General features: G+C 38.3%; 1 protein-coding gene across 1 annotated transcript; it reads left to right on the forward strand.

Annotated features, from left to right (window-relative positions):
* Positions 1-1769: 1769 nt before the first annotated feature.
* LOC149927206 (cytochrome P450 2B1-like) lies at positions 1770-9230 on the forward strand. The gene is made up of 8 exons (XM_090158746.1): positions 1770-1954; positions 2014-2193; positions 2260-2353; positions 7717-7869; positions 7934-8142; positions 8208-8333; positions 8395-8499; positions 8572-9230. The coding sequence occupies exons 1-8, from the start codon at positions 1786-1788 to the stop codon at positions 9054-9056; spliced, it is 1521 nt and encodes a 506-aa protein (XP_090014872.1). The 5' UTR covers positions 1770-1785; the 3' UTR covers positions 9057-9230.
* Positions 9231-14051: the final 4821 nt, after the last annotated feature.

A 14051-nucleotide genomic window follows, 5' to 3' on the forward strand; every position in this document is an offset into this window, starting at 1 on the left:
TTGGTGTAGGGGGCGTTTTAACGTTATTTCCGGAACATTGGTTGTCAAGAGTCACGTCACACTAGTGACGTCGCTGCAGCCCTTCAATTGGCCAAGCAAGAGGGGAAGAAGAGGGAAATCAGTGAGCTCTCGTCGAATGGTAGCGCCGAAGTAAGTAGGCGTTTCCCTTCTTACTTGCGGGGTCATGCAGAATACGGCCGTTTGTCTATCGGTATTTACTTTTCAAGTGTAATGCGTCATTTATGAAAACAGGTTTGTATACATCGCGCTCTTCAAGGTTACTAAAGAATTTCTGCCCTTTCGTTTTACCTTACTCATAACTTCGTAATTTATTTTACGTGTTTTCTTATCGACTTTAAATGTGTGATACATTTTGATTAATGTGGTTAGCCGGGAGTAGTGGCTCACTCCTGTAATCCCAGGCGTCCGGGAGGCAGAGTTTGTGGAAGGCCGTGTGAGGACGACTACCAATCCCCCAACGGGTGGTCGAGATACTTCCGCCACGGGTGTCCCCACCCCTGTCCCCACGTATCCCCCCGTTGGCGTGGCCGTTACACATATCTCACCCTGATTAATCAGTTATTGTGTGTGTGCTGGTGTCTAAGGCCTCGGGTCGACACCGATGTTTGTGTATCTCAAAAAAAAAAAAGATTAATGTGGTTACGTTGATTTTATTTATACTGAAATACGCGCTGTTGCTTAGCCTTCACTATTGAGTTAAGGGTTTTTTGTGTGCGTTATAAGCCGGGTATTCTTAACGGTAAGGTGTTTTTGGTTTTTCTATTACAATTTTCATTACCGTGGGTATTTTTATTAACTTTTCTGGATTTCTAAGTATTTGAATTGCCTTGTGGTTTGATTGGGTTATTATTATTATATATTTTTATTGCTTATTTCTGCTATTACAATGTTTATTACTGTGGGTATTTGGATTGACTTTTTCTTGATTCCTAAGTATTTGAATTAACATTGCTTAATTGGGTTATTATACATTTTTCTACTGGTTATTTTTCTTGTTTTTTTTTTCGTTTATCGAAAGTGTTGTTAATGTGAGGGAGAATTCATGTCTACGGTTTTTTATTTGCATTGATTTATACCGGCTTCGTTGGGTTGTCGTCGTGAGCCCACGCAGTTTTTATTCGTGCTTTCACTTACGTCGTTAGTTTTGTTTTCGCTTTAACTTTTGTTATCCGTATATATGTGATTGTTTAAGAGCTATAATACAATTTAATGGGTTGGTTTTTGTCTTTAAAATAGTTTCTCGCACATATATTTTACTTTCCTGAGCGTTCTAATAATTGTTAATTCTGTATTTTCTATTTCTCATTTTTTGCTTTGTTAATTTAATAACGTTTTAGGTCTAAAGTTGGTTTTTTGTTCTTATTGATATTGGAATTTGTTTAAGGCAATAACATTTATAATATTTATTTTAATTATAATAAAAATATTCTACCGGTCGGGATAGGATCGGGATTAGTTTTAGGTGGAAGCTCTGAATACGGCGGTATATTGTTGAGGGTCGTTTCCAAAATTCCAATAGTGAATACACCCAAGGGCTAACTCTCCCGAGGAGAGGTATATTTTGGCAAGCTTGCCAATTTGTTTTGATATTATTTTAATAGAAATTCAAGGCTACCGTACTCAATTTGTTACAAGTATATATCTTCAAACCTTTTTTTCTGTCACGCAAACCTTCATTTATCTGTCAATTGCGCTATTTGGAGGCCGTATTAAATTGAACTTCGATTCATTGCTTTTGTAGGTGTCGTTAGAGACAGTGTTAAAATGGACGCCCTAAAGTCGAAATCATTCTCCGAAAGCCTAACAAAGGAAACGTCTTGGTTATCAGCTTTATTAATCGGACTGGTTGCGTTCTACTTGGTGCAATTTTGGATGAAGGTCAGGGAATATCCACCAGGACCATTTCCGTTTCCGGTCATCGGAAACATTCTAAGTACGTTTACTCGTATTGATTTGGGATAAATATCGGTAAACAGTGTGGGTATTCGATAGCGTTCCGAGGGAAGAAATCGATATCGAATACTCTGATCGACCTAAAGAGGAAGTACGGAGGGATTTTCACGGTGTGGGTGGCTCAGCGACCTTTCGTCATCGTGGCCGATTGGGAACTCGTCCAAGAAGGGCTCATACAGAAAAGAAATGACATCATATCCAGGGGAAATTTCAGATCATGTATCTTTCCTAAGAAATAGTCCTTTAAGTACTGTTTGCAATAAGATATGTTAATTCAATGTGCAGTTAACCACGTTCAGAAGGAAGTAATGGGCATTGTTAACGAAAAAAACGACCGGAAGTGGGAAATCACCAGGAAAGTGGGAGGAGTCGCCATCAGGTAAGCCCTTTCACTGTAGCATGCCGCAAATGGATTAAAAATCTATTCTTCGAGGTGATTTTAGAATGAAATCTTATCCACCACCCTCTGTCGGACTCGGTGCCTATGGAACCTTTTCGAGAAAGTGTTTTTAAAACACACTTGATGGTTTCATAGACGTAGAGGTTTTTAAGTTATTGGTTGGGCTCGAGTCGCTCAACTACAATTTTTCAGGAAAGCTATTCATATTTAGTGGCGTAGACCTCAGTATAGATATGATTGTATTTTATTTTCAACCGCTGAAAATTTTACCAAGTCTGATCGGCTCTGAACTTCAGATAATGTTGTGCTTAGAAATAACTTACGGCACTTGTACATAAACCAATGAAGATTAAAAATTGCAAAAACCACTTCTTGTACAATAGTTTATTTTAAATCTTTAAAATTCGGACGACTAGTTTCGCCGCCATTCGGGGGCTACATTGTTTTTTTATAACAATTATTTTTAATTTTAATTTTAATTTTATTAATATAACCAGATAAAGTAAGCGCAAAGGGCAATTATATAAACCAAAATTGGAGTTAGGGAATAATATTAATATTGAGCCAGTTTTGGGCAATGAAATTACCTGGACCATCGTCACGATTGAGTGTGTTGCCGTCTCGACGTATTTTTAGAATTTAACGAGATTCTCTAATGTTAAGTTTTAAATAATCTTTATTTTTTGGAAGTTAATTTCGTGTCCCGTTTCGGTAACGTGTTCGGCTAGCGCAGATGTCGTAGTTTTTTGGTTCCGAACTGCTAATATGTGTTCTTTTATTCTAAATTTCAAATTCCGTTTGATTTGGCCATTGTACACATGGTTACAACTACATGATGTTTTGTATACCCCATAGTTTTCCAAGTTACTTATAGGGTCTTCGATGGGTTTTAAATGAGTTTAATTTATTAAAGGGTTTTTTTACTGGTTTTATATTATTTTTCCCGAACACGTTACCGATTACATCAGAGACATTTTTAATATATGGTATTACAACTATTTCTTTTTTATTAGGCTCATTTATAAAGGAAGTATTGGATTCGATTATATTTCTATGTACAATACGGTCTATGCCTCTATTTAAAATATCACTGTTAAAACCTCCATCAGTAGCGATAGATTTGACAAATTCTAATTCTTGAGTTAGGGTAGTTTCACTTGAACACAATTTGACTGCGCGATCAATGAAGAAGTAAAAAGAACTTAATTTTTGATTTGGGGGGTGAGACGATCGTTCATGTGGTGGAATACAAACTGAGAAGGGTTACCGATAAACTTTAGTATTAACAGTATTGTTGGCTTTAGTAATTAAAATATCTAGGAATGGAATCGAATTATCAACTTCCAATTCGAAAGTAAATTGAATGGATTTATCCAAAGAATTTAAATATTGTAGAAATTTGTCGATGTTATTTATACCGTGTCGCCATAGAGCCAAAATGTCATCGACATACCGTTTCCAGAAATCCACATCTGCGCTAGCCGAACCAAAGAGTATAGGGGAGTATACCTATCCTTCTTGGCCGAACACGTTACCGAAACGGGACACGAAATTAACTTCCAAAAAATAAAGATGGTATATAAAACCGACCATTATTTAAAACTTAACATTAGAGAATCTCTTGAAATTCTAAAAATACGTCGAGACGGCAACACACTCAATCGTGATGATGGTCCAGGTAATTTCATTGCCCAAAACTCGCTCAATATTACTCCCTAACTCCAATTTTGGTTAATATAATTGCCCTTTGCGCTTACTTAATCTGGTTATATTAATAAAATTAAAATTAAAAATAATTGTTATAAAAAACAATGTAGCTGTGTGAGGGCTAGATAAAGCTCTGTATCGCGAGCGACGGCGTCTGACCCGACGAAGCCCCCGAATGGTGGCGAAACTAGTCGTCCGAATTTTAAAGATTTAAATAAACTTTTTATTGTACAAGAAATGGTTTTTGCAATTTTTAATCTTCAATGTTCTGCTTATATTACGTCTCTCCTAAAACTAACTAATATTTGATCTAGTTTATTATTTCCGAAAATGCATTAAAACTTATATTAAATTGAATGTGCATATAATTTACTTCTTCTACTTGTGAAGATTTTCTAAATACTTAAGACTTTATTCTTGGAATCATGACAATCTGCTCTTTCTACAATCATAGCTGGAAACTATAAACCATACTTCCATATAAACCATAAATACCGAGCCAAAAGTGATTTTAACAGTGTAAGATAATACTTCATAAGTTTTTAGTTAATTTTCATTTTTAATTGTTAATTTAGTTTGGTCACACGGCCGCTACCGTTTTGAGATTTCAAATAGACATTGTGACCAATTTAACTATTATTTACGTCTACGATGATAAATTTCAATTTGTTTTAATTACAAAATATAATAACGAGTTCATTGTTAATTAATTTACAGTTAATTCACTATTTATTTCGAACTTTGTAAAGTAAAACAATTCACCATTTCGTAAAAGGATAGTAAAGGTCTGTCCGTTAGATAGATTTTTCTGACCGAATGCTTGTACAAAGGCAGTGGCGTCGCTAGGGTGTTTTAGGCGGCGCTTGAGCCACCTGTCAAATTTCTGAAGCGCCACCTAAAATTTCCTAGAAGCGCCACCTAAAATTCCCAATTTTTCCAATTCACTTGTCGAAAAGTTTCTTCGAACTTAAAAATGGGCATCAAAAATTTAATTTTTCATAGTCAGCCTCAATATTTCAACTTTAAAAACCTTTTTGGGAGCTCCCCCCCTCCCCCATATCACTCACTATAGGACGCCCCTGACCAGTGCTAATGGCTTAAGCGCCACCAGTTTTGAAATCCTGGTGACGCCACTGTACAAAGGGTAAAAAGTCATAGTACCACAATATAAATTATGGTACCAATATAAAATAGTATTAATTACTTTTAAGTTAAAACATGCAGATAACTGTTATCGTGTGTCGTTTCTTTATGGGGAAAGGATGTAGTCAGTATGGATATAAGCCTATCATAAGGTCCCCATAAGCAAAGGTCTACCACAGGGGCCCATGATAACGGCTTTGTCCTGGAGAGAAGAAAATGAACGTACTACGATAGGGCAGTAGCGACATCTTTTTAAAAATTTCTAAATCTAAAATATTTTCTTACTTGGTAGAGCAGACACGCTCGGGTTGATAAATGACACACAAAACGCGTCTAAATCTCAAATTTAAAAAATAAATACCTTCAGAAACACAAGTCTTATTCATAATTAGCCAGGTTTAGGTTCTGATGAATCATTTTGCAAAGATCAGTGTTAATTTAAAGTTTTAAAGCGATAAAATTGATAATAAGCCTTGGCTACGGTGCTAAGGGCTCGCGGCGTAGATTTCTCCCGCGTGGTTCTAAGTTTAAAAACGTTCGCGCACGGCTTGCGCGCATTCATCATGCATTTCGCTAAATATTTTTCAGAAATGTATAGTTGATGACGTAGCCACTAGGAGGTGCAGATTTTGAATACCTACCTCTTAATAACGGGTATGTGATCGTCAAAAATTTGTCCTAGACCTTTGCTTATGATATAGGCTTATGGCATGGACCATAGAAATAGGAATAAATAACTAGAACGATTTTTGAAATTTCACCGTGCGGGCCGATTAGAAATTCGATTTCTATGGTATCGACTGTCGAGTGATCTCGCAACACTTGAACGTGGGCTTAATATTTATTTAGTATAAAGTTTTGCTTCCAGGCGACGATTTTATGCATAGTTAATATGAAATTCTTATTATTTTCGTAGTAGAAATAATGTAAATACAAAAATAGTACCATTATAGTACAATAGGTTGGATATATGATACATTTTGGTACTATATTTCTCAAAATAATAGTACCATTTATAATGTGATTTGTACCATAATTATAATACGTACGGAAACTTTGGCCGGGAAGGGCTTCCACATTTTATATCTAATATATTTCTTTTGCAATAATTTAATTAAACGAAAAATCGGTTTTTGACTTGGAAATAGCGTTGCGCAGGACGAGGCAAGTAGCCGCTAGCTATTACGTCCGTAAATCCTGAGTGAATGGCCTGAAGGATAGTCGTTAAATCCTCCGAAAGGGGCGAGGTGACGGAGTACAACAAGTAATAATCTCATAACCGTGGCCCAAACTGGGCGGTTGAATAGAATGTGAACCACGTGTTCCGCCAACGCACTTTGGTGTAGAGTCGCGTTGGTCGGGAAACGAATACAAACTAGAGGCGCAAGTGATAATTTGAGTTGCATGAGTAAGCTGGGACCAGGAAAAGGCTTAGCACCCACGAGTGGATATTGCGATGTATGAACATGCCACTGTTGAGTCCAGCCTCCAGGCCTACTCGCCAGGCCGTTTTATTTCCGCGAACGTAGAAAGGCGAATGAAGTCAACCCGTGCGGGGCGAACCAGCCGGGTGACCCCAGCCACGCTGTTGGCTACTCGGGACACCGATATGAGCTGGGCATCACAATAGTGTAATCGCACCCGGATACCCGTCACAGAAATATTGTAAGAATTTGACCACCGGATCCTCCGAGCGCGAATCGCAATGAAAAATCTAAATTATTATTCCAACGGAAGAGGGCGCTATTGTGGGTTTGCGGACTTTTTAATATTAAATTTCGTGTATAGTAATTAAATCGAACTCAGGATATATATATACACATTTTGGGAATAAGAAAATGAAACTCAATACATTTGATTAAATTAGGGAGCCGTAGCGATACACTCCCAACAACTAGAAAACTTATTTAAGGGACTGATTCGAGCAGCGGTTCCCAAAAGGTGTTCCGTGGAAGGGTCGCAGGGGTTCCGAGAATTTGCAGCGTGGCCATCTTTGTTTATGTCAAGAGTCTTTTAAGATAAGAAAAAATGAGTTGGGGTTCCGCCAGAATTAGCTGGAGAATTTACGTAACAATAGCACAAACAAAATTGGGAACCGCTGGACTAGAGACCCTCTGGTATGGTCTTTTAATCTATCAGTCTGAATCTAAAAACATTTTCAGAGTTTAGCCCCGTCTCTGAAATTATTCGGAGGACTCGGGCCCAACGGGCCTTATTTAGAATTTAATTCTTACGCTTGGGGCCCGAAATATAAATAGCGATGGATTGGCAACAACTGAAGACGTAGGGCCACAAACTATAAATCACAACGATAGCCAGAACGAACGACGTTGCTATTTTGAACGCAACAAACATTGACGACGATTAAGGGACTCGTAAAGCAATCACACAAATATGCCTTCAAAGAAAGTGTGCAATATCGCACCTTTAAAAAATTGTTTGTTTCAAATAAAAATGAATAAAATCTTACAGTGTCCCTTTCTTTTCACAAGGAAGTTTGTTGATGGAGAAAAATTGGCCATTATAGTCAAGGATGACACCGATGAGTTCTTCTCTAAAATGGTCAAGTTCGAAGGAAGACCCTTCGATCCAAGCACTGACATACAGGTTCTTGTCATTAACATAATTTCCGAGACCGCTTTCGGGTAAGACCATTCAGACCAAGTGTTTGCCTTACCCGAATCTAATAAATGCTAATTTCATAAACAGCGCCAAAAGCTTAACGCAAGCGGAATACCAGAAACTAACGTTCTTGTACAGTGAAATTCAGAGACTCGGTGGAAACACGCCGGGAGATATTGCCACTTGGCTGCTGATTTTGTATTACCACCGCGATTTAGCAATCAAGAATATAGCGAAGGGATTCGGACAGTTTCTTGGAGAGAAGTACGACGAGAACAAGAGGACATTCCAAAGAGGTAAATATTCAGTTTGAGGTAAGTGTTTGGCAACAAAGGAACCAGTATTAAGTATTTTTTGGCAGGGGAAATACGAAACTTTGGAGACGCGCTGATAACATCGGGAATTGAGGCCGAGAACGAAGACAATGACGCTAAGCAGTATTTGGACGACAAAGAAATGATGAAGATAATGGGAGCTCTGTTCATCGGTAAGTGCCAAGGGAAGTATCGCGTTCGTCTTATTATACAACTTAGAATCATTTAATTCAGCCGCTACAGAAACGACAGCCACTACTCTGAGATGGATGTTACTAATACTAGCAAATTTTTCCGAGGTCCAAGAGAAGATACGAGACGAAATCAAAGAACATATAGGTTCGTGATTAATGTTTATCATTTCCACAAAAAGAACTTTTCCATTACGCTCGTTTTAATTGTCTTTCTTAGGGGATAGAATGCCATTTCAAGAAGACCGGAAGAACTGTGCCTACATTTGGGCCTTTATGGCTGAGTGCATGCGTTTTAGAGCGGCAGTTCCATTAGGAATTCCACACGCGGCCAACGCCGACACCGAGTTGGGTGGGCACAAAATCAAGAAAGGAAGCGTCTTGGTTTTTCACTCTGCAGCCGTTCATATGGACCCCAAAACATGGCCCGAGCCCGAGAAGTTCAAACCAGAAAGGTTTCTTAAGGCCGATGGTACCTTCAACAATGACCGAACAGGATTCTTGGCCTTTGGAGAGGGAAAACGAATCTGTTTGGGCGAGAAAATGGCTCGCAACGACATCTTCCTCGTCTTGACCAATCTGCTGCAGAAGGCGAGGATTAAATTGGACGGGCCACCAGGATCTGCCGATTTAGAGCCGAAAAGGGACGGTGCCGCCACTTTCGGGATCCCCAAGAATTATAAAATTATTGTCGAGTCTTTGTAATAAATTAATTTAAGAAAGTCGCGTAGGATAGTCGCCGTTATACTAGGTCACTGCTACATTTCTCAAGTATTTATTCCAATGATGGATAAATAAATGGTTTACATTTAGATAAGCAATTTGCTGTTCTAAGAAATTTAGCGTCGTTATTTTTCTGTATTGTATTGGTTGAATAAAACAAAGTCATCTTAATCAAATTGATAAGGGTATCATTTCCAATCTAATTACACTTAAGTATTGAGTAACACTGTACTGTACAAGAAACGCTATCCCATGATCGAAATTATTCTCCGAAAGTCTTACAAAGGAAACGTCTTTATTAATTGGACTGGTTACTTTTTACTTGGTGCAATTTTGGATGACAATCGGAGAATATCCGCCGGGACCATTTCCGCTTCCTGTCATCGGAAACATTCTAGGTACGCTAACTCGCATTGAATTGTCGTTAAACATCGGCTACCGTGTCGTTATTCGATAGACGTCGGTGCTGAAATCAGGTAAGTTAAAAGCAATGGTGCAAAATTGAGCTTCCATAGGTGCTTTTGAACAAAATTTTATATGGTGCAATATCAAACCGTTCTGAGAAGGTGCTTGAGAAAGGCGCGTTATTTAAGATTGCAAATATGGGCGAGCTTGTGGTCTCCAGTTACAAACAGCCCTTGTAAATTTTGTTGAAAACAACCTTAAGATGGGCTCACGTTCAAAGAAGGTTTTTCACCATTGAAAAGACACAAACTAGAGATCACGTTGCGTTGATCCGTCTGATAACGTAGGGCCCTCAACAAAAGATCACTGTGGTTTGGGTCCCCATAAAGTACCCAGGAGGAAAGCTGTCGCTAGTTGGGGCGGAACAATCAGTGATGGTCTTGTTGAAACATCACGTTAGCTAAATGGATGAGGTGATCAATCAAGAGCGATTGGGAAGCCAAGTAAGGCTGGGTGATTTATAGGGCTCGTAAGGTATTTAGATAATGTCTATGATTTGTAACTCAGTTAGATTATGCTTAGACGCTTTTGCTATTATAGATAATTACTAAGGCCGTTTACGAGGCTAGTTTAGGTCTCGAGGTCTTAGCGGAGTTAGATGATGGCTTCTGTGGGGTGGCGGAGTGTTTAGCCCTCTCACCTCCAGCAAGAGGAGCTGGGTTCGATACCAGCTTGTGGCACTGGGCAAAAACTCCGAACTACTCTTTCTGCGTAGAGTTTGCAAGTTCTCTCCCCACTGGTTTGAGGGGTTTTCCCCCGAGCTCTTTGGTTTCCCCTGCCGTAATAACTTGTGGAGGTTAACGGAAATAGGAGTTCTAAGCGAGAGAAAATGATCATTAAACATGGTTATCACCACAACAGAAACAAAGGTGATTACACTCTTAAAACAAGGTGTTGGATAACACCTTTAAAGGATAATTCAAAATTAACATATGGGACACCTTTTTTGAGGATACAAATACACTCCAAAAAAGGAATACATGTAATATAAACCACTTAAAGTATGTAAAAATCTCCTTTTAATAAGTCAAATTACAACATTATTTAGTTTTAAATACACCTTATTGGGTGGTTGTGATAACCCTTCAATTATTAAATTACATTTGTATGGTTATATATTAACACCGTTAAAGTTATAAAATTGTCCTTATTGGTCGTCAAAAAGCACCTTAAAAATTCGAAAGCAAGTTTAATAAATATGGAACAACATTTTTTATATGAAAAACTTTAATATGTCAATATTAGTTATTTTTTATTGAGTTAACATTTTTAATAAATCTAAATACAATGATAACAATTATATTACTATTATATTATTATTCCCTTTTACACCTTAATACTACCATACATGGTGTTTCTGAAACCCCCGGTGTGATAAAGGTGTTTACACCATTTAACTCCCATTTCATAGTTATAACGACCTTTGAACACTTTTTTGATACCATTAAATCAAACTTCAACACTTGATTTTAAGAGTGTTAATTCAGAGAACCACAAAAGCTAGTTAGAGATAAGTGAGTGCGTATGCCGATAAGGGGGCACCTGCGGGCGGGGGAAACGGGCCCCTATAGGGGCCCCCTTTTTGCGTACATTTTCGACAGGTCAAAAGGTCAATAGCTGGGGGCACCCCATTTTAGGGTCAATAGATGATTTACGATGTTACCCTCATAAAACCTGGGTCAATAGGTTATCTGCCCCTATGGACACGATGCAAACAGCCGTTAAATAAGGGTGAAACAGGCCCCTGTAGGGCCCCCATTTTGCGGCAATATTCGGCAGGTCAATAGGTTAGCTGATTTACGATGTTAGGTCAATAGGTTATCTGCCCCTATGGTGGTGACACGATGTTATGCAAACAGCCGGCCCGTCATAGTTAATAGCTGGAGGCACCCCATTTTAGGTCAAAAGGTTAGCTGATTTACGATGTTATAACCCATAAAACCCAGGTGCTAACCCATTTTAGGTCAATAGGTTATCTGCCCCTATGGCGGTGACACGATGTTATGCAAACAGCCTAGGTGGTAACCCAATTTAGGTCAAAAGGTTAGATGATTTACGATGTTATAACCCATAAAACCCGGGTTATAACCCATAAAACCCAGGTGCTAACCCATTATAGGTCAATAGGTTATCTGCCCCACCCTATGGCGGTGACACGATGTTATGCAAACAGCCTACCCGTCATAGTGAATGTCACCCCCCTGTCTTTCGAGTTGGTTGGTTTTCGCCGACAAACACTTTCGGGCCCCTAAGGGTAGCGTAAAATAGCGGGCGTTCATCGGTAAAAGTGTTTTGGAAAAAAAGAGCAGAGTGTATACAAATTATAAGGTTTTATTTAGATATTCAAAGTTACAGTACATTAAGCGGATGAAAACGTTTAAAGATAAAACAATTTAGTTTTAATATATTTATGGTGTGTAGATACCATATTAAACAAATTGTAAAAGTTAAATACACAAAACATATTTTGGTTGGCCACTGTTTCTTTAAAATCGTCAATAATTTTAAATGCTGTTACGTAATTGGACGCGTAGCGGACAACGGTATCATACCTTTCAAGTTCATCCGATAGAAATAAATTGTTGGGTGCACATGGTTCTTTATACAATATTTCGTAAATTTTACGATAATTATCGGTTATAACGTAACCCATTAATTCAAAGAGTTTTTGGTTCACTTTAAGGAGTTGAATGTGCGAATTAATGAAATATTTGAGTCTGTCCAATTCTCGAGTTTCCGGCGCTTTGATTACGACCGACGCTTCGGATATCGTACTTTGCAAGGTTAATTCTTTTTGGTCAGACATGGCGGCGGTCACTAGCGCATCAGATAGCGGGAACGGTGATCGAAAGGGCAACCGTTGGGGATCATTTATTTGTTCCCAGTGGCCGTATAAATCATCCCAGGCGCGCGAAGACATTTCAAAGACCTGGTGTGTGATTTTATTGCATAGAGCTACAGATATATCGAGCTCAGACGTAAAACCCGTAGTAACGAAAAGCTCGGATGAAAGTGAATACCGAGGGTTAACTTTCCGCTGAGTCGGATCAAATTTAGACATTTTAGTAGGCGCTGGAACGTTATCTACACAGCTTCGTTTAGACATGATGCTCGAGAAACGGTTTGTAGTGTACTGCCGATGGATGACGGGGATGAATCCCTTATATAGCGATAATAATTTGATGACGTAATCAGGATGACGTAATGGGTTGACTCAATGACTCACGCGATTAGTCAAATTTTGCGGTGTTATGTGTATAGCGACGGCCATATTGGTAAACCAAAGAGATAGAAATTCTACAAGTCCCATTAAAAGTAAAATCAACGCGATTAGTAATGCGTTTTTAGGATTGTTCGCGATAAGGCGAGTAACGGGAAAGGCGGGATCGTCCCTATTCGGTAGGGCTGGTGGAATCATCTGACATGATGTTATGCAAACAGCCAGTAGCTATAAACCCGAGTAATGGGCCCCCTACGGCATCTGTCAAACACTTTTTTCCACGTGCGAGTGGTGTTATGAAATAAATCCAAATAGTTCAATGGGTCGAGCCCTTTGTGTATCTATTCATAACTATTTTCACCGACAAACACTTTCCCCGTGTAACATTATTTTCAAACACTTTTACGATGCGCAAAGCTATCCGTCTTACGGAATATCGGCCCTAAGGGGTAAAGGGTAGATAGAGGATGGCCCTTGCCCCCCGCGCGTAAAATAGACACAGCGGGTGTCCCCTCTCGCTAGCTAAAAGTGTCGTTTTTACATCAGGTGTGGATTCTTCGCGCTAAAATGGTTATAACAAACGATTGTTCCCACCAAAAATGTAAAATCCATCTCCGCTGTTCTCGGATGAGGACGTAGCCATTTAAGTTTTTATCAATTTTTATATTTTTAGCTTGGCGATGTATTCCAAAATTAAATGGTAACCAGTATGCGTTACAATTTCAAGATGCAAGATACTCGAGAATGGTAAAATAGTCTATATTTAAAGTTAAAATGCGAAAACTATATTTGTATAGTCGAAATTTATTTTAACGTATTAAAATAAAAATTCATCTTTCTGACAAGAGTCTTACCCATCATACATACACCATCTAATCTGGAATCTATGTTTAACAATTGGAGGAATTCGTGTTTACGATAGGCTCTTTTTTAACGTAACTTAGTACATTAATTGAGTATTTTGAAATATTTTAATATCGGAATTTTTTTTGATGTATTAAAAGTAGAGTTAAGATGCTTTTATAGTATTTTCTATGTATTAGCATATCTGAACTTGCGGTTCAATTTTGGGTACATGGACCACTTACACGCTAATGATATTCAAATGAAGTTTAAAAATATTTCCATTTGAACGAGTCCCTCTTTTTATATCAGCAAAGTACTGAACGATTCTATCTTATGGATTTAAATAGTTCTAACAATAGTACAACTACAACATTTGAGAAAGACACTTTTCCCATTGTGAAAGTGGAATCCAAAATAAGAATCACTTTAAATTTAAATATAGACTA

The sequence above is a fragment of the Leiobunum rupestre genome, chromosome 9 (genome assembly GCF_980474605.1).
Source record: "Leiobunum rupestre chromosome 9, qqLeiRupe1.1.hap1, whole genome shotgun sequence".
Taxonomy (NCBI): Eukaryota; Metazoa; Arthropoda; class Arachnida; order Opiliones; family Sclerosomatidae; genus Leiobunum; species Leiobunum rupestre.

Excerpts from the sequence above, each read along its gene's own strand:
- LOC149927206 (XM_090158746.1), top strand. The coding sequence starts at position 1,786 with ATGGACGCCCTAAAGTCGAAATCATTCTCCGAAAGCCTAACAAAGGAA. Across the intron at positions 1,955-2,013 it reads GGTCATCGGAAACATTCTAA|CGTTCCGAGGGAAGAAATCG; the intron begins GTACGTTTACTC and ends GGTATTCGATAG. Across the intron at positions 8,143-8,207 it reads CAAGAGGACATTCCAAAGAG|GGGAAATACGAAACTTTGGA; the intron begins GTAAATATTCAG and ends ATTTTTTGGCAG.